Below are 27,928 nucleotides of genomic sequence, written 5' to 3' on the forward strand. Positions count from 1 at the left end.
TGTTAGAACAGTCGGACTGTGTTTTGGTGCTTCAGCTGATAATTATTATTATTATATATATAATATATATATATATATATATATTATATATTATATATAATTATATATTATATATAATAATAATTATTATTATTATTATATTTTTTACACGGTTGTAAAACATATCTCACTCAAGCAAAAAAAATTTATTGAGCTCAAATTGTATAATGCACTCAACATAATTATCATGAAAAACGCGTGAAAAAATAGTAAAAAAAAAAACATTTTAATTAAAAATATTAATTTAAATAAATAAATAAAAGCATATTTTGAGGAAAAACACGTGAAAACAGTAAATATATATTTAAATTATATACATTTATTTATATAAATTTAATATAATAAATAAAATAAATTTAAAAAATTAAACACAGTAAACAAAATAGTACTAAAACACGTGAAAATAATTTTAAAAATAATAATACTAATAAAAAATGAGAACCAACGCATGCGCAGAGCCTCTAAGTAGCACGTTTCGACGGGTAGCGCAACTCGATAGGACACCGGCTCTGACGTCCCACTCCCGGGCGGAAGTCTCGCGATAAGCGGCGGGATCTGAGGCGGATGTTGATGTTGTTGTGGCTGGGCTCGCGGCGGCGGCGGCGGTGATAATAATAAGAGCGATACCGGAGGAGTTTTAGGCTGATTTTAGTTAATAAAGCGGCGGGAGGAGGCGGTGAGCGGGCTCTGGAGCTCCCCCGGCCCCCGATCTCCGCTCCCCCGGGGCCGAGGCGGCGATGATGGAGGACTTTGATGAGATCTACGAGGAGGAGGAAGAAGAAGAGGAGGAAGAGGAGGAGGACGAGCAGCGGGCCGCGGAGGAGCAGCTTCTCAAATACGCCCCGGAGCCGGTCCTGGTCCGGGGATCGGGCCGGGTCACCGTGTAAGACCCCCATTAAACCGATCAAACAGCCCCCCTGAGACCTCCGCGTCCCGGCCGATCTGCCCTACTGACCCAGCAGGCCGAGCGGTGGAGGATCTGACCAGCCTAGTGCAGCTCCAGTGCACTAAAATGAGTTTTAAACTGATTTAATAAAGCTTTAGAAACTTAACCCAGTCCATTCACCACCTCTCTGACCCAATGAACCTATTGAGAATAGCTGGAAGATCAGAGTGAGGGTTCTAAAGTAGGAAGCCACTTGGTAAAGGCGTTCCAGAGCTTAGTTTTATCTTCTAAAATTGATTTTAAAGCTGTTCTTGTTGTTTTATGGCTTTCGAAACAGAATCCAGTCCACTGACTATTTGAAGATCACAGTGATTGTTCTGAAGTAGGAATCCAGTTGATGTAGAATCTCCTAACCTTGTTTTTTTCTTCTAGGATTGATTTTAAAGCTGTTCTGGTCGTTTTATGGTTACATTTAGTGGAGGATTGCTTGAATTATTTTTTTTCTTTTAAAATTGATTTTAAAGCTGTTCGATTTCTTTTACGGCTGTTGGAACTTAATCCATGACTAATTGAACCGATGAATGGTAGGAAGATCACAGTTTTATCCTCTAGAATTTATTTTAAAGCTGTTCTTGATGTTTTATGGCTCTCAAAATGTAATCCAGTCCCCTGACCGCCTTAGTGACTAACTAAACCATTTAAAAATGGCAGGAAGAACACAACAATCTTTAAATCAAATCAAATGGACAAGTTTCTGGAAACTTGTATCCCAAAAAAATGTCACTGGAGTTTCTAGAATTGATTTTAAAGCTGTTTTTGTCGTTCTATGGCAGTCAAAATGTAACCGAGTCCTCTGATTGCCTCACAGACTAATTGAACCCACTGAGAACGGCAGGTAGATCACAGTGAAGGTTCTGAAGTAGCTAGCCAGTGGATGGAGCATCTCCCAAGTTTGTTTTTTTCTTCTAGAATTGATTTTAAAGCTCTTCTGTTCACTGTATGGCTGTTGAAACATAATCTGGTCTTCTGGCTACTTTATTGACCAATTGAACCCATTGAGAATGACAGGAGCTTAGTAGTAAGTAGCAAGCCAGTTGGTGGAGAGGAAACCAATGGCCAATACCCTAAACTTACATCATTGGCCTAACTTACTGTCTTGATCTAGGTCACTTTCATTATTGCAGGTAAAGGTGGTGGGGTGAATCTAAAGCTGAGGTTTTAAGACTCCAACACTGTGATAAAAAAACTATTAAGTGTATGAGAACAATAGAAACCCAGGCAAAAATTAATACTGAGTTTTGTTTTTAATCACCCTCAGGTTTGGACTCAGCAATAAATTTGAGTCAGAATTTCCTTCAGCACTTACGGGAAAGGTGAGTGTATCTTCGGTCACGTTTACTCCTGTTAGTCACTGCTCTTCTTGAAGTGATTGTTCAACAAATCAATTAGGCACAGCTTCTGTACCTACAAATGCAGCTACCAAACAATGAGTTTTGAGGCTAATGCAGCTAACAAGCAATGGAAGCTTTTACCTCGACCGAAACATGCATTGTGTGTACAGTGTTTAACCATCACTGTAACTTAAAAAAATACTTTTTAAAGCACATTCGAAATGTATTAAAATTAAATAAAATCTATATTCATAGTTTGTAGCTTTTTGGCTCAATAATGCACAAAATGTGTGATTTATTTGGCCTGTTCTGGCTACTGTGCCTGCTCTGATCTCCACATCATAGGGCGTGTTTGCTTACTACTCCACTCACAGCGTAAAAATCATAGTTGTGGAACTGTAGATAGATGCCATGTTGAGCATTGTCAACTAGGGGTGTGCCATATTGAATAATACACAGTAGTATTGCGGAAAAATGACACAATAAAAACACTACTTTTAATTGTTTGGTTGCAGTTTAAATACATGCACTAAATATGATGCACTTTAGTTTTTTGTAGGTTTTGTGTTGTTACATTACTTTTTTCATTTATTCACCTTTGTTTTGTTACAGTAATATTATTTTCTACATAATAAGAGTCTTGGTAAGTTTAGGAAATGGATGTTTAGATGTTTATATATTTTTTTTATAGTTATTTATACTCAATAAAACTTTTTCTCTTTATTCTTGAAATTAGATTTTTTTTTTTTTTAAACAAAGTATATCGATGTTGCAAAAGTACCCTGAAATTTTGCGATATTGAATTCGGGTCATATTGCCCACCCCTAGTGTGAACTCCTATTGCTTGTTTGCTACATTAGCCTTGTAGCTTTGGTGTAAAACTACAGAAACGCACTTCTGGCACCAAATTTGTCGATATTTTAATAGTAATTTTAACAGTTTTACAAACTGCTTTAAAATACAAAAAAAAAAAAAAACTGTTTCTGATTGGTTGAGCTCTGTATTTATACGCAGGTAGCACCTGAGGAGTTCAAAGCCAGCATAAACCGAGTGAACGGCTGCCTGCGGAAGACGTTGCCGGTGAACGTGCGGTGGTTGCTGTGCGGCTGTCTATGCTGCTGCTGTACCCTGGGCTTCAGCCTGTGGCCGGTTATCTGCCTCAGCAAACGGGTGAGTGACCACCAGTGAAAGGTAGAAGGTAGCTTTCATTTTCCAGCAGGACTTGGCGCAGTGCCCACACTGCCAAAAGTACCAATTGGTCTTATATATTATTCTAATATCATCATAACAATCAACATTAAAAGAAATGGACACTAACTACATAAACGTCCTACATACAGTCTGTAACCGTACATCTATGTCAACAAGGTGTTTCTAATAAAATGGCCAGTTTGTGTGAGCTAATATCTCCATCTCCCTCAGACACGAAGATCCATAGAGAAGTTACTGGAGTGGGAGAACAGTCGGCTCTATCACAAGGTGTGTGTGTGTGTGTGTGTGTGTGTGTGTTTGCCCTTGTGAGTGTGTGACTGTGTGTGTGAGTGTTTTTGCATGTATGCGCAGTGCTAACCTGTCTCTCATTGTTTCAGCTGTGTTTGCATTGGAGGCTGAGCAAAAGGAAGTGTGAAACCAACAACATGATGGAATATGTAAGTTCTCTAAACCTGTACAAATACAGCACATACACTGCACTGACCCACACATTTACAATATACCCAGAGTCCCAAATGCAGACCATCTTACCTGTTACAGAGAGGATTTAGTGAAGTTTTGGCTAGCTAAAACATTGATCAGCCTTATAGCTTTCATCTATGGCTTCATTTGTGCTTGAGATTTCTTTATCTTTAAGCCTGATATATATTTAGTTTGAGGTTCGTTAAGCTTTGTGTTTTAGGCTGATTCAGCTTCGCTTTTGAGGCTCAACTGGCTTTATGTCTAAGCCTGATTATATATATTTTGTTTGAGGTTTGTTAAGCCTTGTGTTTGAGGCTCATCTAGCTTTACATCTAAGCCTGACATATCTTTGTGTTTTAAATAGATTTAGGGTTAAGTTTAAGGCTTGTTTAGCATTGGGTCTGTGGCTGTTTTGGCTTTGTGTTTGAGGCTTGTTTAGCTTTTAAGTTAAGGCTTGTTTGCTTTGATTTTGAGGCTCATTTAGCTTTGTGTTTAAGGTGGATTTAGCTTCGAATTTGAGGCTCATTTTTGTGTTTTAGGCAGATTTAGCATTGAGTTTGAGGCTTGTTTAGCATTGTGTTTGAGGCTGATTTAGCTTCGAATTTGAGGCTCATTTTTGTGTTTTAGGCAGATTTAGCATTGAGTTTGAGGCTTGTTTAGCATTGTGTTTGAGGCTGATTTAGCTTCGAATTTGAGGCTCATTTTTGTGTTTTAGGCAGATTTAGCATTGAGTTTGAGGCTTGTTTAGCATTGTGTTTGAGGCTGATTTAGCTTCGAATTTGAGGCTCATTTTTGTTTTTTAGGCAGATTTAGCATTGAGTTTAAGGCTTGTTTAGCTTTGAATTTGAGGCTCGTTTGCCTTGTGTCTGTGGCTGTTTTGGCTTTGTATTTGGGACTGAATTAGCCTTGCGTTTGAGGCGGATTTAGCTTTCGTTTCAGGTTAATTTAGCTTCGAATTTGAGGCTCATTTTGGTGTGTGAGGGAGATTTAGCATTGAGATTAGGGCTTATTGAGCTCTGTCTTTGAGGCTGGTTTTTAGCTTTGCATAGTTATTTTTAGTGCTTTACTTTACCATAACCAATAAAGAGAAAATGTTTCTGGAGGATGTATTGATTCAGCTTTGCGGTTTAGTCTGATTTTAGTGATTTACCCAAACAGACTGGGTTTTAGTACATCAGCTGATGCAAATTAATAATTTAGATGGGTGAACAAATAAGTATATTTGTTTTTGTATATTCATATAATTAATTAGCTACAACTTTTGAAGAGGTTTTTGTAGTTTTGAAGTGTTGTTGGTTACCGTGTTTTTGTTCTCTGGAACTGTTTAGAGCAGAAGTTTTTCTAACTTGTCTCATGGCTCTTTTTTTTTTTTGCAGGTAATTCTAATAGAGTTTCTACCCAAGATCCCCATCTTCAGACCGGATTAGCAGCTGTAACCGCTGTACTCTGCCTTATGGTGCCTTTCTCTGGTACTGTTGTGATCCCCCATGTGCCCCCTGCCCCCCCAGAACCTTGGACTACAAACTCTCGTCCTTATATATATTATATATGCTACTTATCACAATCAGTGCTCTGTACTGTACCGAGCATTGTTTACAACTCACACACACTTTTACACACACTTACACAACACATGGATGCGTGTGTGTCACACACATTTACAAATGGATAAACTGTAACCCTGGCCTACAGGAAGCTGTAAGGTGGACGCGCACACACACACTTGTGCACACATATTATATATTTTAACCCCTTAACCAATCAAAACGGGAAAAAAACTTCCTCTTACCCTTCAAGTTTAGACCTGCACCTTCATCCACAGCCACGCGCTACAGTTGACGTCCTGTTTGAGCTACTGAGGAGCCAATCAAGCGGAGTTATTCCACAGCACAAGGCGCTGCTCGTCGTTTCTTTACTTTTTAACCCAAATGTAGCCCCGTCTGGTATGTCAAGTTTGCTTCTTAGGTGTTTCACTAAGGCAATGAGGCTGATTTAGCTTTTTTTTTTATATATTAATTTTAGAATTCCTGTATAAATTAGGGTTTTGGTGTGAAAATGTGCTTCATTGTTCTGCCAATTCGATAAACATCATGATATATTGTGTTCCTGAAAGCAAGACGATTATATTGTGATTGTTTAAACGATTAGATTTTAGAAACAAATATATGCTATATTTATAAAATCTGAGTAAATCTAAGTTTACACAGTACCTCCCTCTAGTGGTCAGGGTTTAAAAACAACACAAAATGAACCCATGTCTGATGCCACTCTTAATCTACATGTAAACCATTTAATAATTAATTAATTAAAAATCGATACTGTTGAAGGGGCAGAGTGGACCAGCGCTCTAAAGTGCAGCTATTATTATGTTCGTGAGATCTCTGGTTTGAATCTCAGTCATGCAGATTTCCATCAGCTGCCAGAGTCCTAAGAGAGCACAATTGGTCTTGCTCTCTCTTTCTGGGTGGGTACAGTAGATGGTGCTCTTTCCTCTCATTACTGTGAGGGTGATGTAGATCAGCACAAGGCTGCGTCTGTGAGCTGTTGTATCAGAACCGAGTCTCTGCACTTTTTCTTCCGAGCATTAGCGCGCTGTGATGCTACGTGACATTGCTGCAGCATCAGCAGCAGTTAAAAAAAAAAAAAGAGGTGGTGGCTGACTTCACATGTATCAGAGGAGGCATGTTCTTGTCTTTACCCTCCTTGTGATGGGGGATATACAACTGACTAGCAGCTGAAGAAGTGGGACAATCAGCCAGATAAATATGGGAGAAAATTAAAAATACATTTTTTTATACATTAACATTGCAAATACTGTACCACATTAATGTTTATAAATAATTGTGCGGTCTAATCAGGAAAGCTAATTTAATGGTTTGGATGATGCAACATATTTCAGCCAGTATAAAAGCCGCCGCCCACTATGTGTGTAATTAATTACGTACTGAAGAAGCTGGTCGATATGGTAAAAAAAGAAAAAATATTATATCACAATATTTAAACTCATTTTTACAATATACGATATTTATCGCAGTATATTGACACGCAGACAATCAGCAGTGGCAGAAACTGCTATTGAAATAGCATGCGTTATACAGGGATTTTTATTACGTCTGTGCTGCACATGATCCAATTAAACAGGATTTTTTTTTTTTACTCTCTGTAATGAAATACACATTTGCTCAGTGTTCTGTAAGCATGGATATCGTTGATATGCTACAAAAAATATACAGATAGATTGATGCGTTAAAACGAATCATCACAATGTGATTAATACTGTATCGCCCACCTCTAATCTACGGTATCGAGATAAGTAACATATGTATTGTGTTCATGTCTGTATGTTCTACAACAGGGGTGGGACAATATTGATCTAATATTGATATTGTTATTGAAACTTAGGCGCCAAAACTTAAGCTTAAAACACGCCCCCTAAATTGGACTTATTAAAGTTACTGCTTCATTACTCCACGTCTCCACGTGGTGGTGCTATGACTTAAAAAATAGGGTAAATCTGAGGTGAAGATTATTGGTTGTAATATTGTTATACTAAAGCATCTCTCAAAATTGAATATCCTTTCAGTATTTTTTTTTAATGTGAAACTCATATTATATAAATGTATTAAATCAAAGTAATCTATTTTAGAAAAATCAGTATCTTAGAAAATTAGAACATTTTATAAGAGCAATTGGTACTTTTGGCAGTCTGGGTAGTGTGCCAAGTCCTGCTGGAAAATGAAATCCGCATCTCCAAACCATCACTGATTGGTGGAAACTTCACACAAGATCTCAAGCAGCTTGGACTATGTGTCCTCTTCCTCCAGACTCTGATCCCTTGATTTCCTTTAAATGAAATGAAAAAAAATTAACTGATGATCAGTGATGGTTTGGAGAGTCATGTCTGTCATCTGCTGGTGTTGATCCACTGTGTTTTATTATCAAGTCTAAAGTCAGTGCAGTTTTGTTTTCCCACAAAATCTTACAGCAGCACTTCATGCTTCTTCCCTCTGCTGATGAGTTTTATAGAGATGCGGATTTCGTTTTCCAGCAGACTTGGCACACTGCCCACACTGCTTACCAAAAGTACCAATTGATCTGTACGCCAATACTCCTTAACCTTAACAGTAAAATAAACAATTAAAATGGATCACTCTGTGTGTAATACATCTATATAATATACAAGTTTCACATTTTGAACTCAGTTACTGAAATAAAAGTAACTTTTCAATGATATTCTAAATGAGATGCACTAGTATATTGGTTATTTACTTCGTTAAAGTATCATAGAGATTTTTCTTGCGATATATTGAGTATCGCAGAATCACACAGTATTATGATATCATCATTATCATCATGGGCATCGTGTTGTGTAGCACTCTGCGATTCCCACCACTCTTGTACGATACAACGATAAATCTTAGTGACACGCCTACTACAGAAGCAGACTTTTCACACCAGACACATCATTTGGGATAAAACAAGTGAATGTGTACCTTTAATTTCTGAACTTCTCCTTGTAAAGTGGATTGAGCTTTAGAATGAAGAATACTGAAGACGGAGCTTTGACCCGAGAGCCAAAACTGTCATTTTATCCCCCTTAGTCCACCTGCCCACCAACAACCCCCCCCCCCCCCCCCAAACAGAGACAATCGCACACAGGCTGTGCTGCTAAAGGACCCGACTCAGACTTTGAGCTTAAATCTCGTCCAAGTCTAATTAAAAACTAATTCAGACTGGACTGAAAAGACGTTTCTGGATGGTCCTGGTCGCAGCTGGATTTCAGTGATGCAGCACACGATTATTAATAATTATTATTACTGATTTTTTTTTCTTGTCTTTTTTTTTTAGCCTTGTTTACCTGCTCTGTAAAAGACAAAACAAAGCAGACAATGTTACTTTCTTGATTTTTGTGTGTGGGTGAATTGTGTTTTGTCTGTCCTCCAGTGATATCAGGTGAAAGAAAATGTCATCTTTGGTTGGTTGTGTCTTCGCAGTTTGAGCGGGAAAATGATTTGACTGTAGTACACATGAAATACATAATGTGAATTATTTCTATGATGTGGGTTTTCTCGTGTATTTTACAATATTATTTTTTTAACACTTAAATCAAATGTACACAATCATTTCTTCAAAACATCTGATTTTTTAGCACAAAATAGTGGTTCAAATGTGTTTAACAACAAATCGCAGCTACGAGGCTAATGCTGCCTTCTGGTTATGTAAAAAAAATATATTGTATTAACAAGATGAGAACACATGAATAAAATACAAAAAAAATTCAATTTAAATTAGGTTAAGTTACATGTTTAAGGTTATTTAGCAACAAGAACACTGCAGTCTATTTTGCTTGAAAAGTACATACTAGTGTTACTTCTTACTGGATTAAAAAAAACATGGCTCACCTGATACGTTAGGTTGCGTTCACTTCGCTCTGTGTTCTTCTCAGGGTGTTTGTGTTGTTTCTGACCAACACTACTTAAAACACAAATCAAAAATGTAATACTTATGATCTCCAAAGTCCTAAAAAACATGAACTTCCGAGGTGAATAAAAGCGGCGTGTAGTAGCATGATTAGTTAGCATGTTGCTAACTGCCTGCATAAATAATTACACGCTTTCCTCACACTGTAAGCAGGTGTTGGTTACAGGATGACCAGATGCCAATTCACTAGATATGGGACTATATATATCACGTCAATGACTAAAAATTAACCAGCGTGTTTTAACACTTTGCGTGTGTAAATTAGCTTTATGTGAAACTCGCGAGCAAAAAAGGGGATTTGTGTGCGCGCTGAACAGAATATCGCGGATGTGGCGCCATACATGACCCTTTTAAAAGCACATTTAACAGCTATCTGTTTAACTGTACACAGTCGGGTGTTTTAATTCGAGAGACACTGTGAAATAGTATGAAAGCTCCATGCTTACGTGAGAGAAAGTTGCATTTAAATAAGATATATACGTTACAGATATATGTGTGTCCAAACAGCCCGCTCTCCGGCGCGCTGGCTCTGTTTGCCCGGGTTTATTACTGCCCGGAGCGAACCGCTCTGTCTGCCCGGTCTCTCGCCTGTAGCGACCGCAGCTGTTCGCCCAGACAGCCGGTCGCTCTAGGCGCTAACCCGGGCATAGAGAGCCGGCAAGCCGAGCGCTCCAAGCAAGAGACGGTAGCTACAGGCGAGAGACCGGGCGGACAGAGCGAGTCCCGCCGGAGAGCGGGTTGTTTGGATGTTAGCATAGCCAGCTAGCTAACCCTCCTGTCGCCTTTCTTTCCCCGCCCTCCTCCGGCTCGTGGAGGTAGGCGGTCCGTCACGAACCCTGGAGATATCAGCCAATGGCGTTCGTTGAGGGAGGCGACCCTGACTCCGCCCCCAAACTGTTAAAACCACCCCTTCAAAACTCGAGCGCAAAACACTCAGCACGCAAGGAAAAAAAGCACCCGAGAGGAGAAAAATGAAGCTCGAGCGCAACATTTTCTTCAGCGCGCACACAATTCCCTTTTCTTGCTCGCTAGTTTCACATTTGTGCTCACGAGAAGTTAATTTACAAACGCAAAATGTTAAAACACGCTGGTTAATTTTTTGTTATTTTTGCCTCCCCCGACGCTATACCTGACAGTTTTTCAAAAAGGGTCATGGCTTTCCTGTATTCCTTAAGTGTTTTACAGTGTGGTAAACACTATTTAGTTTAGCCGCTGTTACTTTTTTTCTACGTGTACATCTTGTTTGGGTTTTAGCAGGAACGTATGCCTAGACTGGGAAACCTCGCAACACGTTTTTTTGTGAGTCTCGCACGGTCTGTACCAACTCTACCAATTTTTAACCGATTTTCACACGTTTTTTTAAACAAACAGCAGATATGTGGTAATGATTCAGGACGCTGTCACAAATTACAAATACTTACTTCACTTATTTTGAGACTTTTTAAAAGAAAAAAGAAATCTTACCCAGAAACAAGTGCTTACAACATTTGCATTTGATTTTTTTTGCTTAATAAAATACATCTAATTTTGCAGTTTTTACAAATAGATTTTTGCTGTGTATATGCTTATATTAAATAGCAAAAATATTTTTTTCACAGAAAGATTTTCAAATTTGAGTGAAGTACAACTTAAATTAAGCAAAAGAAAAAAAAAAGATTTTTTTCAGCTTAAATTTGGACACAAGAATCAGAATAACTTGATTGGTTGTGATTATTTTCAGTTCAAATTATTCCTAAAATAAGCAATTAAACAATTATCATTACTTACAATGCTTAGTAAGACAAAAATTCTTATCAGAGGACAAAAAAAAAGATTTTTTAACTTTAAATTATATAATTTCACTTGTTTAGACTTGTTCAGTGTCTTAGGTTTGCCTTTTTAGTTTTGCCTAACTGTCATTGCTAACAAAGCTAGGTAGCTAACAATTTATAAAAAACATATACCCCACCAATTAGCATCACTGTGAATGCAGGAACAATTCATAGCCTTTTTTTTTTTTTTTATCAGGAAGGAAATAGGAAAGTATTCTGTGGACGGACAAGTCAAAAGTGTGTCCCATTACATCTGGCGTAAAGCGCTGCCACTATGATCTGGAGATTGCTGGTTCGAATCCTGCCCATGCAGCTTGCCATCAGCTGCCAGAGCCTTGCGAGAGCACAATTGGCCAAATCATGCTGAAATTCAAAGATGGTGGTGGTGGTAGTGTGAAGGCCTGTGGCTGATTTGCTGCTTTAGGACCTGAACGGCTTGCTGTAATTGGTGGAACCGTGAATTTTACTGCAACAAATTTTTACATTAAAAACAGTAGGTTAGAGTAGCATAAAAAGGAATTGGCCATTCTAGCCCAAAACATTCAATCTTCATGCCAACCTTGTAATATTTCTAAAGCACAGAGAATGACTGTGTAGCAAAAAGTGCGTAAAATAGTCTTATGCCTTTCTTTTTGTTTTCCGAAAGATCCTAATCCAAATAATCCACACAACACTCGTTACAGAAATTACCAAATGCCTTTTTTTTTGTTTAATCTAACAAACCAACATCTACATGGTACTTAGAAAAAAAAGAACAATCAAAAAAGGACAAAAAAACAAAACAAAACTAAAATTCTTAAATTGACAAACTGCTGCGATGCAGAGACACTACAGATGATCTGGTTCAGTTGTTTGAGTTGCTGGGAGCATGATCCAGCCTCCAGTCCTCCAGGACTTCTTACCGGCTCCTGGGATTGTTTCATTTCACAAAGCAGGATTTTACAGTTAGCCTCGTAGTTTAAGGGAAATTCGCCAAGTATTCTCCTACTTAATCTCGGTCTAGTGCAGCTGTAGTGTAGAGCTGATTAGAAGAGACTGTTTTAACACAGGGTCTTGTATTTAGTAAAACACACAAAAAAAACTCTTACATTTAAAGTCATGTAGTAGAAATTAATGGACAGATTTACGCAACAAACCCAGTGACTTCTGGGTTTGTTTGGACTCTTTTTCTGTTAATTCTGACTGAAACTTGACTGCCTGGGCAGACACCTAATTTTGGCTTAACAGACAATTTATTTATTTATCTATTTTTTATTATTATTATTTAATTTTTTTTAGACATGTTTATGCAGTCAAAATTATTTTTTTCTTGACATTAGATCATGTTAAGATCATATTCAGAATGATTTTAGACAAGTCTGAACAGCCAGAAACCAAATGAAACCTGATTTTTGCTATTTGAAGGTGTTTACATCGTGATTGCAATAGTATTTGTACAGATGCTCAGTCTTAAAGGAGAACTCTGGTGTAAAATTGATTTTGGGTGTAGTAAAACATGATAAAGAGTACTAACCTTTGTTTAATAGCCCACCTCTGATTTCCTGCAGCTTTCTGAAATCCAGTCATTTTTAGCAGTTTGCCAAACATGCATTAGAATGGATGATATGGGGCTTAGCGTAATTGAATCTCCGGGCACGGAGATGTACGTTACACTACAGGTTGTAAACAGTGTTTTTTAATAAGCTTATTGTGCACTTTTAAATTTATAAATGCCTCGTTTTAAACGTCAGGGCTCTCCGTAATCCACCAATGAAGTGTAAAGCCTCGATAACAGTATAAAAGAGATGAATCTGCAGGGGCAAAATATGCCCCATTTCATCTGTTCTAAATCAGGTTTGGAGAAACTGCAAAAAATTACTGGATCTCAGAAAGCTGAGGGAGAACGGAGGTGGGCTATTCAAGAAGGGTTGGTACTTTTTATCAAGTTTAACTACAATAAAAAAAAATCTAAAGTCAATTTTACACTGGAGTTCTCCTTTAATGCTCAAATCGGATTTTACTTTTACGTCTCTCACAAGGATCTTAATTTTAGGAAAATTTATCCTACGTACTAAGCACTACATTTTTGTAACGTAAAAAACACTGAATCTCCAAATTTGTGACTCATAGGAAGAGAAAAAAAGAGAGAAAAGAAAACCCTGATCATCTTTTACTGAAATGAACGTAGCATTTGTACTTAACATCATTTTTTGGAGCAGTTCTATTGGTCCGTTAATTATGAAATTCTGAAAAAAGAAAAACCTAGGAGATTCACATTATGTCAAAAAGTGATAAAAAAAAAAGAGATTAGGCTGGAGAATGATGGACTTTTCTTTTTTTTAGCCAAAAGTGAGACACCTGTCCCACAGAAGAAGAGCTAAGTAAGTTTAAACATTCTTTTTTTAATATATATATATATTGGAGAGCATAATTGGTCCAGTTTTGATTTGGATTCAGTGCATCGCAGTGTGAAGTGCATGTGAAGTGTTTTAACATTTTGACATCTCCAATCTCAGTAAGACAAAGTAAGACTTTATGATGCAAACAATCTTTGTGACGACCCCCCAAATATCGCTCCTATTCCTTACAACTATCAGGCTAAAACTTCTCCAGTTTTATCAGATTTTCCTGCTTTGTGAAATGACCCCACCCGCTCAGCTCAGTTACTCCATGGCCTCCTGGTTCTCCTGGTCAGCTGCTCGTTCCTCGCTTGGCTCCTTGCCCTCTTTGCTCCTTTTGGATTTCTTATGCTTGTGTCTGCGGTGGCCGTCGCCCTCCTCGCTGTCGTGCCTCCGTCTGCTACTGCTGAGAGACAGACAGACAGAGAGAGAGAGACAGAGAGAGAGAGGTGGAGGGTGATGTGGGTAAAGGAAAGGTGTGAAGATGGTGTGACAAGAAAACAAAAACAGGACAGTGTTAGTCTCACCTGAATTAGGTTCATATGGAAACGACAGGCACACAGACACAAGCAATAACAGCAGTAAGATCAAAGGCCTGAAACTAATATTTATTAGTTGACTCTGTCAATTTTTTTTGTCAATTAGTCAATAATTGAATAATTATTTCTTAATAGTCTTTGAAAGTTTGTAAGATTGTTTCTTTCTTGCCTAAAAAAAACATTTGTTGAGAAAATTGTTTAAAAAGTTAAACAAGCTCTGAGGATTGCTGGTTCAAATCCCAGATCATCAGCGGCCGGAGTCAGAGAGAGCACAACAGTCTATGCTTTTATCAGTAAAGCAAATATCAGTATGGCGTCACATCAATGTCAAAAGTTGGGCGCGCAAACTGAGAGTTTTTACATTTTGTGTGTGTAAATTTCCGAACAAATTTTTTTGTTTGTTTTTTTTACCTTTTTATGTGTTTTTTTCTTCTCAACTGTACAGCTGTCCTCGCACCCTCTGGGCACTGCCTGCGGCTGCCCTTGTTACTCAAGTGAATTTTTTGCGCACGATTGTAGAAAGGGGTGGGTTTTAACCAGAGTTGGAAACTAATGAATTCCATTTACTCGCATTGCTGTAATTGAGTAGATTTTATGAGTAATTTGTCATTTTTAAAGTAGTTTTTAAAATAAGGTAATTTTACTTTTACTGAAGTGCATTTTTACATAAGTAATTTACTTCGCTGCATTGAAAAACTCCTCGTTACAGAGTAAAATGCTGGAAAAAAAAACTATTGTCTGAATAAAAAAAAAAAAAATTGGATGCAGTTAAAGCATAGCAATTGCATAATAAAATTTAATAATGAACTGTAAAACTATAAAAATACGGTTTATAGTCACATATATGACCATAACTTTTTTTGACCATAACTTTTTTCACTTGTTTTATGAGCTGGTCTGAACAAATACTGCCTGAAAGGTCAAAATTATTATGTTGAATAATAGTTCATTAAAAACGAGTTAATTTATGATTTGTTGTACTTTTTTTCATCAAGTAATTAAAAGTAACTATGTAACTTTTACTCAAAGTACATTTTAAATTGAGTACTTTTTACTTTTACTCAAGTAGATTTTTAGATGGGTACTAGTCTTTACCCTCCTGTTTTGGGGCATTGCTAGGGAAAGGGGGAGTCCTAATGAGTGGTTTAGGAAATTGGACTTCAAATTGGGGAAAATGATGGCAAATGGGAAAACTAATCTGTTGTGTTTGGTCACTTTTGGAGACTTTTGTTTTTCAGGCAGATGGTAGACTATTACACATTTGTGAAAAACTCAAAATTTCTAAAAACCATCTTGTGGATTATGTTGATTTTTCAGAGCAGCCATAGTGAAAACTCACACCTCAACAATGAGGGGCATCTCAGCTGTGCACCACAGGAGCCCCGTATCTGTTAACTGTGCGTTTTACCTGCGTGATGACTTGTGTCTGCCCTCTTCCTTCTCTCTGTGTCGTCTCTCCCTGTGCCGCTCCTCCTTTTCCCGACTCGCCCGCTCCCGGTGCCGGTCGTACCCGCGATCTCCGTAGTCACGGTAACGGTAGCGCTCCTCATCACTGGGGGGGCGAGAGTAAAGTAAAAACGTGAAAATGTTATTACTAGGAATGTCACTGTTAAAGCATTAACACATGCAACTCGTTTGGAATAAGTGAGGAACACGTTATTTTTATTTTTTTTACGCAAGTTTATTAGGCCTCTAATTTTGACCCCAACTTCCATCATAATCTGCCCTCCCCCCACCAAACTCAGGGACTCCAACATGGACAACATATTGACAGAGGAGACATCCCCCAGTGTGGGGTGTCCAATTTAAATTGTAATGTTCTGGAGCCAGTCTCGGTTAAGCACCGACCCTAAAAAAGGAACTTAGCTTCATTAGCCAGGACATTTAAAATAGCACTAGGTAGGATTTCCTTGATTTTTGATCTTTTTAAAGAAGTAAAATTACAGCTTGAAACTCACTGCAGCGCAGCACTGAGGTCTAATAGGAGGAATAGCGGTGCTCTCGTGTCTGTGCCGGAGCTCCTCTGAGCTCAAACCAGGTTCTGTAAGTTTTCCGAGGCGGCCGCGAACAACGCTCGCGAGAACTGCGACCTGCTTTCCGACCTTTAGTTCCAACAGTTCTACAAGGACTACTGGTTCAATCTTTACAAACTAACATACAGACACTCTGGCAGAAGCTGGAAAGAGACTAGTATTTTAATTGACACCACTAATATAAATATAATTGCATTTTACATTTCTTACATTCATTCTTTTACTTATGTTTATATTTCCGTTATAAAAACTTGCGTCTTTAGAAGAACAAGTGCAATTAATCGCAGTTAATCACAATATTTCCGTAATTAACTTGATGTTTTTTCCCCCCATCGATTCGACATCTTCCCAATTTCTTTTACAGTAAAATCTCCAAATATTTATAAACACTACTTTTAAACAAATGCTACTTTATTCAGCTACTTTACTCAGAGGGGTATAAAAACGCTATAAAATCACCGGCCATTACGGGTGTGTTCTAAAACTTTTGACCGGTACCGGTTAAGGAGCTGACCTGTTGTAGGCCATCGATGAGGGGCTGTGCTCCCTCTCCCGCTCTCTTTCCCGGTCATGTGCTCGTTCTCTCGGCCTCTCTCTCTCCCTCTCCTTATCCCTCTCTTTGTCCCGGCGGGGGTAATAATCCCACTGCTTGGAGTTGTCCATCATCCCAGGCCAGTTGCTCACAGGGGGCTGTATGGGCGGGGGGGGGTAACCGCCTGAGGGGGAAAAAAAAATAATTAATTAATTAATTAAAAAATAAATAAAACGCAGTAGCTGAACTACATTACCCAGGGTTCACAACTACTTTCCTTTTTTTTTTAAATAATAATAAATACATAAAAATAGCTAAAAAGTAGATAACTAATCAGAGTAAACAGAGCTGAGCTCTGTTACTGTCGTTTGATGGAAATATAAATAAATAATTTCATGATAAAATACATGCACGATAAAATATTGCACTTTGCTTCTGGTGCTGCAGTGGCTGCACTGTAAACATCAATGAAGGCAGTCTGAGACACACTTGATCTATAAGAAGAGGCAGATCTACCTCAACTCTATAATGCATTTACTGACCTGGTGGGAAAGGATAAGGAGCGACCGGACGGCAGTCGTATCCTCCAGGATGACCACTGCTGAAAAAAAAAAAAATAAATGATAAAAAAAATCATCAACATTATCATCCTATATAACTTAAAAGTATATGTAAGTACAGGTGTATATTAACCCTTCTGTACTACTCAACTACAACAAACAGACAATGATAAAAGACTATAAGGCTTCTGCTACTTGATGAAAATCTAAAAACTGGTTAGCGAAAAAAAATATATACAGTACAGGCCAAAAGTTTGGACACACCTTCTCTTTTTCAATGCGATTTCTTTATTACTTTCATGACTGTTTACATTGTAGATTCTCACTGAAGCATCAAGACTATGAATGAACACATGTGGAGTTTTATGTACTTAACAAAAAATGAGCTGAACCTCCACAGTCACCGGACCTGAACCCAATCCAGATGGTTTGGGGTGAGCTGGAGCACAGAGTGAAGAAGGCAAAGGGGCAACAAGTGCTAACAAACACCTCTGGGGGTTGGAAAACTTTTCATTTCAGGTGGCCACCTCTTAATGAAGCTCATTGAGAGAATGATGCCAAGAGTGTGCAAAACAGTAATCAGAGCAAAGGGTGGCTATTTTGAAGAAACTAGAATATATATATATAAATATTTTTGTCATGTACATAAACCTTCACATGTGTTCATTCATAGTTTTGATGCCTTCAGTGAGAATCTACAATGTAAATAGTCATGAAAATAAAGAAAATGCATTGAGTAAGAGAAGGTGTGTCCAAACTTTTGGCCTGTACTGTACATGTTTGGTATTCAGAGGAAATTTCATTTTATTTGTTCTTTTTTTCCTATTTGTGCATCTCTATTGAGGTCTTACTTGTCCAAGGTGGGGATGAGTGAAGGGGGTGGGCCTCCAGGAGGTGGAGGGAAACCTGAAACAAAGACAAGCAACATTAAACCAACCCTGGTTCTGCAAAACTAGAACCAACAATATAGAGCTAGAACTATCTGAGATCAAAGCATACCTGGAGGAGGAACAGTGATGGGTAGTCCTGCAAATACCACAAAAAAAAGAAGATAAATAACTCAGAGTGATAGACGGGCAGAGCATTGTTAGAAATAAATATATATATATATATATATATATATATATATATATATATATATATATATATATATATATATATATATATATATATATATATATAAAATGTTGGATTAGCCTGTAGAAATAAAAAAAAAAATGTTTTTTGTTTAGAAAAGTTCTATGAGTCCTGTATTCATAATCTATTTATAATGCATTATACATCACACCTATTACCGTATTTATCGGACTATAAGGAGCACTTAAAAGTCTTTAATTTTCCCCCAAAAATGTAAATTATAATCTGGTGCACTTTATGTATGAATTTTACCAGTCAGGTATTAAGAAGCAGTGAAGCCACAGGAGTTTCAGTTTAGTTCTCCAGCACCAAGATTGGAGCTGTATCCCTGGAGCTGGAGCTAGCACTGCTGGAGCAGCATTAGCATTAGCCGCTAACATTAGCAAGCTACGTGGGGGGAAAGACTAGCTAATATCACTCTAGTTTACCAGAACACTCAGGGTTCCTCAGTGTAGCGCTCCTCAGTCAGGTGAAGTTTACAAGCACAAACCGTGACTATCACTAGCGCTTAGACGCTAATGCTAATGCTGCTGCACCCAGCCTTAGTGTAAATCTGGAAATCTAAGCGTACTGTAAATTTTTTTAGGCGAGAAATCTGTGCAAATTAACATCCAATTACAGTTTACAGTTTTGTTTACTTAGCTTAGCTGTCCCCGGTTCCTTCCCAGTGTCACATAATGCACTTTACAATCCAGAAAACATACGTTTATTAATAGTGCGCCTTTTAATCCGAAAAATATGGTTATATACAGGATTCACAAGAATATTTTCTCTACATCTAATTTGAGTGTGTGCGTGTTAAGAGAAACTGAGACACTGACTTGGCGGAGGGATGAGGGGCGGCGCCTGGCTGACTGGCGGCGGTGGCAGGAAAGGTGGCGGGGGCATATTTGGTGGCAGCGGCCCCGGAGGGAAGAAAGTGGGCATTTTAGCGGGAGCTGGTTCAGATTCTGGAGACGGGTGCTCCGAAATCACCTTAACAATGTAGAGAGAGAGAGTTTGTGAGAAAGAGAAAGAGATCATCGATTTTGGGGGTGGGGTTTGTTATGGACACACCCCCCACTCATACAACCATGTTTATTGAATTTATTATTATTTATTTAAAAGCCTAGCATTAGAAGACAAGATCTTAAAGAGGCTGCCACCACTTATTTCTCTCCAATTGCCAATAACAACCACAACATCAATAGAGCTGAACACGCTTGGAGGAGAACACTAATCCCTAATTGTGTTAAGTCAGCTAACAGATCCCTGTGCTGGCTAGAATTGTCTATGCTGAGTAAATTGTAGGGAGGAGAAGTAGTGGTGGATTCGAGGACTATACTTACTACCCACTCAAAGGGAGACAGAGCCGGTAGTTAGACAGTTGTGCCACCTGAGATTCTGAGAAGGATATCATCATCATCATCATCATCATCATCATTTACCTGTATGTTATTTCCCTCCAGATTGTGGCGACGTCGTCCCTCCACTCTGCTGATTGTGGCTGTCTGTCCACCAATCACATCAATGGTCCCACTTGTCTTACTGTAGCACACACACAGAGAGACAGAGAGACACACAGACAAATGGTCAAATCAAACCAATAGAGAATAACATACTAATTGAATTATCACACAACCACACCCATCAAAATCATGTACGATTTAAAAATAAATGAAGAAAATACATAAATAATCAAATAATAAAATAATGTATCAGGAGCCACCTCAAATCTGTGCTACAAAAAAAAACAGTCTTGAGCAAAACATAAATGAAAACATAAATAAATAATTAAATAACCAAATCGCCATGTGAGTACCTGTTTAAAAAAGTCATTTTTAAGCCCAAATAAAAACAAAACGAGCAAATAAAAAAAAAGTATCAAAAAGGACCCATATCCTGTTCATTTATAGCATTTTTAAATTTTGTAATTGGGAATAAAAGCCAAAAATGCTAATAATAATAATAATAATAATAATAACAACGTTAACATTAATGTGCTCTCCGCATTAAGGAATTATTTATAATCTGGTGTGCCTTCATTTATAAAAAAAAAAAATAGACTAGAAAATAGATGTTTACTGAGAAAATACAGTATTATATATTTTTTAGGATATGGGCCCTTTAAAACAGCAAGTTGGCACAGGATTTACTGAAATAGAAGAAATGATCAGAACTTGAACAACAACCACAAAAAATAAATAAATAAATAAATAATAATAATAATTTGGTACTCCAATTTTCACGCCCACTTACGTATAATAGGGCGGCGGTTCTTGGTTGACAGGCAACGGCCACTGTGGAGGAGATATCCTATGAGGGCATGAGTAAAGGGGAGACAGGCAGAGAAGAGTTACCACCTCCTCTCTCACACACACTCACACACACACACACTTTTCAAAAGTTAAAGAAATCTGAACGCGTGCACACACAGCCTTAACACTACACAGCTTAGAAGCTGACTCAAGTATGTGAACGTGACATTTTAATAAACTGACTTGACTTTTCATAAACTTTAAATGCTAAAATTCATACATTTTTATGTGAATATTTTTTTTGTTCTGAACTTGTGAGGTGGTGAAATGTATCTCAAATACTCAAATCAGTCCAATTCAAAACATTACTTTCATTGGTAAGGCTGAATTTGTGAGCTTTGGATCGGACTGGTTTTAATTTATTGAGCTGATTTAAAAAAAAAAATCTGAAAATTTGAGATTAAAAAAAACAATTTCACCATCTTAAAAATTTAAAACACAAAATATTAGGGGCGTGGCAAGATTAGACAAGATAATGGTTTCAAGAGACGAGAATAAGATGAGATTTTATTTATTTATTATTTTTATTTTTTTCAAAAGCTGGAATATATGATTGAAAATATTTGAGGCAGGTGTGTGTGTGTGCGTGTGTGTGTGTGTGCGCGCATAAGTCTCCTGACAAGAAATACTGTGAAGTTTTAATATTGCACACCCTTACAACATTTAATTCATGTTACAGTTGCATCTCAAAAAAAATTAAAGTTACTTTAACGGATTTCATTTTCCAGCAGGACTTGGCACACTGCCAAAAGTACAAATTGGTCTTATATAATATTCTAAATTTCGGAGACACCAATTTTTGGATTTTCATCGTCTGTAAGCCATATTCATCAACAATAAAAGAAATAAACACTTAAAATATATGACTTTTACATTTTTACTGAATTACTGAAATAAATAACTTTTCAATGATTTTTTAAATTTTTTGAGATGCACCCATGTACAAAATCAGATCCAAATATATTCTTAAGCTCCATATAGATAATGAAGTGTGTGTGTGTGTGTGTGTGTGTGTGTGTACCTGGCGGGGTTGAGACCCGGCTTGTAGAGGCTGGATGGGGAGGTGAAGTCAGGTTTAGTGACGTGAGCGGCTACGGACACTTCCTTCTCGTTACCCGTCCTGCCCTGCTGAACCTGACAGACCAAATACATACTCTTGAATTAATTAATAAACACATAAATACAGTGTAGTTAATAATAAGCTGATTGTCTAATGTTTTACTCACTTTCTAATAAAAGCATTACCATATTTTTGCATTATAAGGCGCACTTAAAATTCTTTAATTTTTCACAGAATAGTCAGTGCGCCTTATAATCTGATGCACCTTATGTATGAATTCTACCAGTCAGGTATTAAAGAGCAGTAAAACCACTCTGCTGAAGTACAGAGTTATACAGGAGCTGCAGTTTAGTTCTTCAGCACTGAGGCTGGAGCAGAATTAGCATTAGCTACTATCCGTGCTAAGCGCTAGTTAGCTCTTTTGTCGTTGTTTACCTCGTTAATACAAGCTACGTGGGACGAACCGCTTAGCTAATATCACCCTGGCTTACCGGAACACTCTGGGTTCCTCAGTGTAGCGCTAACTGTGGCTAGCTTTAGTGGAAATCTGGAAATCTAAGCTTACTGTAAATAAACAGAAGTGCTTTCCTCACGCAAATAAACAGTTTTCAGGAGAGAAATCTGTGCAGATTAACATCCAGTGCTCATTTGACTTTAAAATAATATATATATTTTTTAAAGAATTACTGTTTTCTTAGCTTAACTTAGCTTAGTTTCACAGGTCTCACCACCCAGAGGCAAGAACTGCTGAATTAGAAGGGAAACATGGCGAACACCCCTGTTCCTTACTAGTGTCTCGTAATGTGCTTTACGTATGAAAATACACCAGAAAATAGATGTTTATTGATAGTGCGCCTTATAGTGCGATAAATATGGTTTTCAGATACTTAAAAGTTGATTTGAGTGCATTTGATTTGCACATGCATCGTGTCAGGTCTTACGGAGATCTTGCTGGTGGTGGTGGAGATGTTGTTGACATCGAGGCCCATGCGCAGACGCTTCTGTTTCTCACAGTACGCCTTCCACGTCTCCTCGTTAAATCCATAGTTAAAGTAGTCCGACAAGTCCGCACCTACACACACACACACAGTTTTAATATGAGTCACACTGTCAGATATTAGCATTGGTAGCTTATATCCTCCACTAGAGAGCGCTATGCGGAAGTTAATGTTTCCACAGCGGGCTTTTATTAGAGCTCATTATTGTTCAGTTACATCAGAATGACATTACAGCACCACTGATCTCTGCTTAGAACTTCCACCCTCATGCATTAAAGATCACCTAAACCCTAAATCCTATTTCTTGCATTAATAGCTGAATTGTTTTCCCACACTACTGCTGCTGCTGCTGTAGCTCGGCCAATTCTCAATTCTTCAGGAGTTCTCCCTCCTGCCCTGGCCCTTAACCCATACATCACCCAGTGCCCCACCCAAATTACTCCTCCCATTTTTTCTTTTTTTTAGAATTATTTTATTTTGAGCTTAGGGTGGAGTAGCTAAAATCTGAGGGTTTAGAACTCGCAAAGTGTAACAAAACACACCGGGTTTTCTCCAGGGCTTCTCCTCGAAGGACTCCATTTCCACCTCCAGCACGGGAACGCCGTTAATGTTCCCTGGAGCATCCAGATCCACGCCCTTCACCTTCGCTCCTATTGAAACACAGAAACACAGATAATTAGCTCGTACCACATTGACCCAAAAAAAAAAATGTCCGATCTAAAACACCTGATTTAAGGTTTGTTTATATTACATACACTGATAACTGTGCCAAGAGATAGCAATTAATTAAGTACAAAAAACGTTTAGTCAGCTTACTTAAGTAGAAAATGTTGTCCGTCTATACTTTACTGGAGTGTTTATTTTTCACACATTTTTTATACTACTTTCTATACATTTTCACTCGATTAACTTAACATCCTACTCCTTACATTTTAAAAATAGCATCGTTAATCCCATTTAGCTTGTTTTTATTCTGGATTCTCCTTGTTCAATAAAACCCCTATTCAGATAACTTTCTCTATCCTGACAGAGTGAATTAGACTTGAATTAGATATTATTTTGACACCCTATTGGTTTATACGATCCATCAGAGCTAGCGGTTGGATGTTAATGCTGCTGCACCCAGCCTTAGTGGAAATCTGGAAATCTAAGCTCACTGTAAACAAATGGAAGTATTCAGGAGAGAAATTTGTACAGATTAACATCCGGGGCTTGTTTGACTTTAAAATATATATTTTTAAGACGAACAGTTTAGTTTACTTAGCTTAGAATTTAAATATAACTTTATAGTCATTATGGCTTTTAGTAAAATGTGTTGGCGAGGGGGGGTTGTAGTGGACCATAGGTCCTATGGCGTTGCCTAACCTTTTGCCCTAAATAGCATTCTTTCACCATACATTATTTTTACTTTTGAGTAGATACTTCAGATTCTACAGTAGCATTTAAAATACTAGTATATATCCACCTACCTGAGTAATAAATTTCAAAACTTTTCGCACTTTTGATTATATTGCCTTATATTGCGTACAGTTCAGTGTTCTCAAAATCAGTGTATATTGCTACTATATAGTCCAGAATGCGAATTAGCTAAATCAAGCAATCTGCAGACGACAATTTTTCAGAAGTGTTATCTCAGGGGATGACTTGTAAACAGCCACACCTCTAGAAAATGTGAGTTTTTATCTTGTGAGTGACGTTATACACTGGCCAGCATGCTCATGGCAAGGCAACATGAATAAAAGGAGTTGTAGTGAGGCTTGATAGTGGGTGCCAATAGTGGTATATTCCATTTCTGAAGTTGTGAAGGCTTTTATCATTGTTCAATCATGACTCAGAGTGTCATGTGTATTGTCAATCTATTCTACAAGACACTACCACCCACAGTGGACGACAGCACAGTGGGTGGTAATGACGATTGCCATCTAACCAGAATTGTCTGTGCATAAAACAAGTGACTCTAGCAGTCCAAACATCCTGTCTCATGAGTTGTGGCTTGTTAGCATGACTTATTAATTTACAGATTGTACCTGCTCCATACGGCCTGCTGCCACCAGACTTTATGTTCAGATTGACCGGTGTTGCCCCGTATGTCCTGAAAAAGACACCACAGCTTTAAATACAGCACTTATTACAGCATTACTACAAAAACATCCAATCAAAAGAGCAAAAAACATAATGAAATTACTGCAATAACTGAAAAAGTAACTTTTCAATTAAATTATTTTTTTTTTTAGATGCACCTGTCCAACTCCATACAATGGAGTATGTTGGTCTTCTCCCAGATGACAGGTTCTCTACAGTAACACAGAACACATCATACTCACGTGTACTGCGGTGCGCCTGTCTTGATGTCACCGATGGTAACACGGACGTCATCGTCGTCATCATCACTGTCACTTTCACTATCCTCATCGTCTCCAGGAGCTTCCTCCTAAAAAAAGCCACAGAACTGATCATTTACACACCAGTACCTACACAAAACTGACTACTACATGTATGACATGGCAACCGCATCAATCGTATAGCTATGACTCTATTCTAAATACTGTAATTGTATGAGTGGTAACTCAGTCCCTAAGTTTATTATAATAACTTAAATGTACTCTTACCTGACTAGCCACTCCATTGCCGGCAGGGACTTCCTCAGTAACAGGAGCGGCAGGTGGAGCACTGTAAAAAGTAGATGATCATTTAGTGCTGGGCGGTATAAGCAGAAATTAGGAGTACATATAATATAGAAGAATAATGCTTTAAATTTTCATAAACTCTTTAAATGGTCTTAAAATGCTCAAAATGTAAGTAATCAAAGAGATATTTCTCAAAAGCTCTATTGCACAAGTAAAACACAAATTTAATATCAATGTACTATGTGTTATTCTTGAAGCCATTAGAGGCATTACAGTATTAATAGTGAATATTTGCTGTAGTTTTTTAATTTTACTCAGATTAAACACCCATACAGTGAGAAACAGCAGCAGGTGCTCCTTAGATAAAGTGCTGTTCTCATTTTTCTCTGGGCAGGACGGAGCTACTATTACTCAAGTGTGTTAAGTTGTTGTCCTAACTGGCTAGCGTTAGGTAGCTAGCTGTATCTGCTTCTTTGGTGGTGGTGCTGCTCTACACAGCGATTCTCTAGCGGTCTGGCGGTACATAAAAAAATCCATACCGGTTTTAATTTCTGGTACGCGTTTTAATTGACCGGTATACCGCCCAGCACTACTATCATTGATACAAATCAAACTACTCCAGATCCACCAAGTACAAACTACAACAGTTATAGTGTAACCAGAATCAAACTAGACCAGTTTCAATGTGAACAGAATCAAACTAGACCAGTTACAGTGTGAACAGATCTAATGTATGTATAATACCTGATTGCTGCGGTCAGTTTGGCCGCCACCTCCTCCTCCTCATTTTCTTTGGTTTCTCCTTCATCTGGATAAACACCAACAAGTCAATATTAAACAGTACATTTTTATATATAACATGATTTTATGCTTTTAAGAAGGTATAAATGCAAACTAACTTAAATTACAATATACAGTAATATTTCTGTAGAATAACGTCTAGAAGTCATAATTAACCCAGAACCCAGAACTCTGTTTAGTTTTGCAATACTGAGACACAACTGTATTTGATCAAATACAAAAAAAACAACAGTTCTAGTGTAAATACTTAAGCAAGGTCTATTTGTTTTGTTTTATATCCATATATTTTCTTTCTAGAGAAATTAAGTATTTCTTCCAGAAAATGTTTATTTTCATTCATGTGCATTGGAACAAAAGTAAAAATTAATTAAATATTACAAAACTTCAAGAATATTCAGGACTATTTGGCTACCACTCTCACCTACTGTGAGGAGTGAGTGTTTGAGTGTTTGTTAGGAGGGAGTGTAAGTGAGTGGATAAGTGTTCGTGCAGAGTGAGTGTTTGTGAGTAGAGTGAGTGAGTGTGAGTAGAGTGAGTGTTTGTGAGTAGAGTGAGTGTTTGTGAGTAGAGTGAGTGTTTGTGAGTAGAGTGAGTGTTTGTGAGTAGAGTGAGTGTTTGTGAGTAGAGTGAGTGTTTGTGAGTAGAGTGAGTGTTCCTGCAGAGTGTCCGTACAGAGTGAGTGTTAGTGAGTAGAGTGAGTGTCCGTGCAAAGCGAGTGTATGTGCAGAGTCAGCCAGTGTGATGAGTGAGTGTTTGAATGTTAGAAGGGAGTGCTAGTAAGGGAGTGCTAGTGAGTGAGTGTTACTTAGGAGGGAGTGCTTTGGAGGGAGTGTTATTGAGTTTTAGGGAGTGAATAAGTGTTAGTGAGGAATGAGTGTTATGGAGTGAATAAGTTTTAGTGAGGAGTGAGTGCTTTGGAGTGTTATGGAGTAAGTGTTACTGAGTGTTAGGGAGTGAATAAGTATTAGTGAGGAAGGAGTGTTTGAATATTAGGGAGAGAGTGTTATGGAGCGAATATGTGCTAGTGGGGAGTACGTTTTTGGAGTGTTATGGAGTGAGTGTTACTGAGTGTTAGGGAGTGAATAAGTGTTAGTGAGGACGGAGTGTGAGAGGATGGTGTGGCTGAATGTTAGGAGGGAGTGTTTATGAGGTGTGAATGAATGTTACGGAGTGAGTGTTTGAATGTTATGGAGTGAGTGTTTGAATGTTATGGAGTGTTCAGGAGTGAGTGTTGAGGAGAGAGTGTTATGGCGTGTTGAGGAGTAAGTGTTTTAATATTATGGGGTGTTTTGGAGTGTTCAGTAGTCAGTGTTGGTGTTCAGTATTGAGCTCACCTCCGTACAGCCATTCCTCCTCCTCGTCCCCCGCCGCCGCGCTCACCTCCTGCCCGGCCGCTTTCTCCGCCTCTTCCGCGGACATCTCAGCTCTGCTCAACCCGCCGAACCGCCCAGACCGCGCAGCCTCACCCGAACACCTCAACCACACTGGAACCGGATCAGAGAAGACCAGAAACCGGATTGGAGGAGGCCAAAACCGGATTAAACGGGGGAACCGATCCGTCTTACCCCGCACACTAACCGGAGGAAGACTGCTGCCCTTTGAATACGCAACTTCCGCTCTGTGTGACATAATAAAAGTCCATTTGCTAAAAACAATCGATGCTTCTTTGTTTTGTTTTTTTTTC

General features: G+C 38.2%; 2 protein-coding genes across 4 annotated transcripts; one reads left to right on the top strand and one right to left on the bottom strand.

Moving 5' to 3' along the window:
- The first annotated feature begins 581 nt into the window (after window positions 1-581).
- chic2 (cysteine-rich hydrophobic domain 2) lies at window positions 582-9,045 on the top strand. Its single transcript, XM_007239677.3, has 6 exons — window positions 582-922; window positions 2,244-2,298; window positions 3,331-3,486; window positions 3,739-3,795; window positions 3,906-3,965; window positions 5,367-9,045. Exons 1-6 carry the CDS (start codon window positions 777-779, stop codon window positions 5,415-5,417), a joined length of 525 nt encoding a protein of 174 aa, XP_007239739.1. The 5' UTR covers window positions 582-776; the 3' UTR covers window positions 5,418-9,045.
- Window positions 9,046-11,964: 2,919 nt separating this feature from the next.
- Window positions 11,965-27,852, bottom strand: fip1l1b (FIP1 like 1b (S. cerevisiae)). Of its 3 annotated transcripts, none has more exons than XM_022681695.2 (17): window positions 27,579-27,852; window positions 26,188-26,251; window positions 25,426-25,486; window positions 25,141-25,247; window positions 24,844-24,908; window positions 23,359-23,466; window positions 22,760-22,890; window positions 21,780-21,892; window positions 20,700-20,756; window positions 19,889-19,988; window positions 19,283-19,436; window positions 18,324-18,350; window positions 18,176-18,230; window positions 17,307-17,362; window positions 16,747-16,948; window positions 15,608-15,751; window positions 11,965-14,066 (listed from the first exon to the last, which is right to left on the bottom strand). In XM_022681695.2, exons 1-17 carry the CDS (start codon window positions 27,661-27,663, stop codon window positions 13,925-13,927), a joined length of 1,671 nt encoding a protein of 556 aa, XP_022537416.2. In that variant the 5' UTR covers window positions 27,664-27,852; the 3' UTR covers window positions 11,965-13,924. The 3 variants fall into 3 exon arrangements, with proteins under 3 accessions (XP_022537416.2, XP_022537415.2, XP_022537414.2); XM_022681694.2 differs by having other exon boundaries at window positions 11,965-14,063; window positions 17,307-17,365; XM_022681693.2 differs by having other exon boundaries at window positions 17,307-17,365.
- Between the last annotated feature and the right edge of the window lie 76 nt (window positions 27,853-27,928).

This window comes from Astyanax mexicanus, chromosome 25 (assembly GCF_023375975.1).
Source record: "Astyanax mexicanus isolate ESR-SI-001 chromosome 25, AstMex3_surface, whole genome shotgun sequence".
NCBI classification, from domain to species: domain Eukaryota; kingdom Metazoa; phylum Chordata; class Actinopteri; order Characiformes; family Acestrorhamphidae; genus Astyanax; species Astyanax mexicanus.

Bases quoted from the DNA above. Each gene is read 5' to 3' on its own strand.
- chic2 (XM_007239677.3), top strand. From the start codon at position 777: ATGATGGAGGACTTTGATGAGATCTACGAGGAGGAGGAAGAAGAAGAG. The intron at 2,299-3,330 runs GTGAGTGTATCT...ATTTATACGCAG, and splicing joins CTTCAGCACTTACGGGAAAG to GTAGCACCTGAGGAGTTCAA. The intron at 3,966-5,366 runs GTAAGTTCTCTA...TTTTTTTTGCAG, and splicing joins CCAACAACATGATGGAATAT to GTAATTCTAATAGAGTTTCT.
- fip1l1b (XM_022681693.2), bottom strand. From the start codon at position 27,663: ATGTCCGCGGAAGAGGCGGAGAAAGCGGCCGGGCAGGAGGTGAGCGCG. The intron at 22,891-23,358 runs GTGTGTTTTGTT...GTGTGTGTGTAG, and splicing joins GAAGCCCTGGAGAAAACCCG to GTGCGGACTTGTCGGACTAC. The intron at 18,351-19,282 runs GTCAGTGTCTCA...TGGTATTTGCAG, and splicing joins GCCCCTCATCCCTCCGCCAA to GACTACCCATCACTGTTCCT.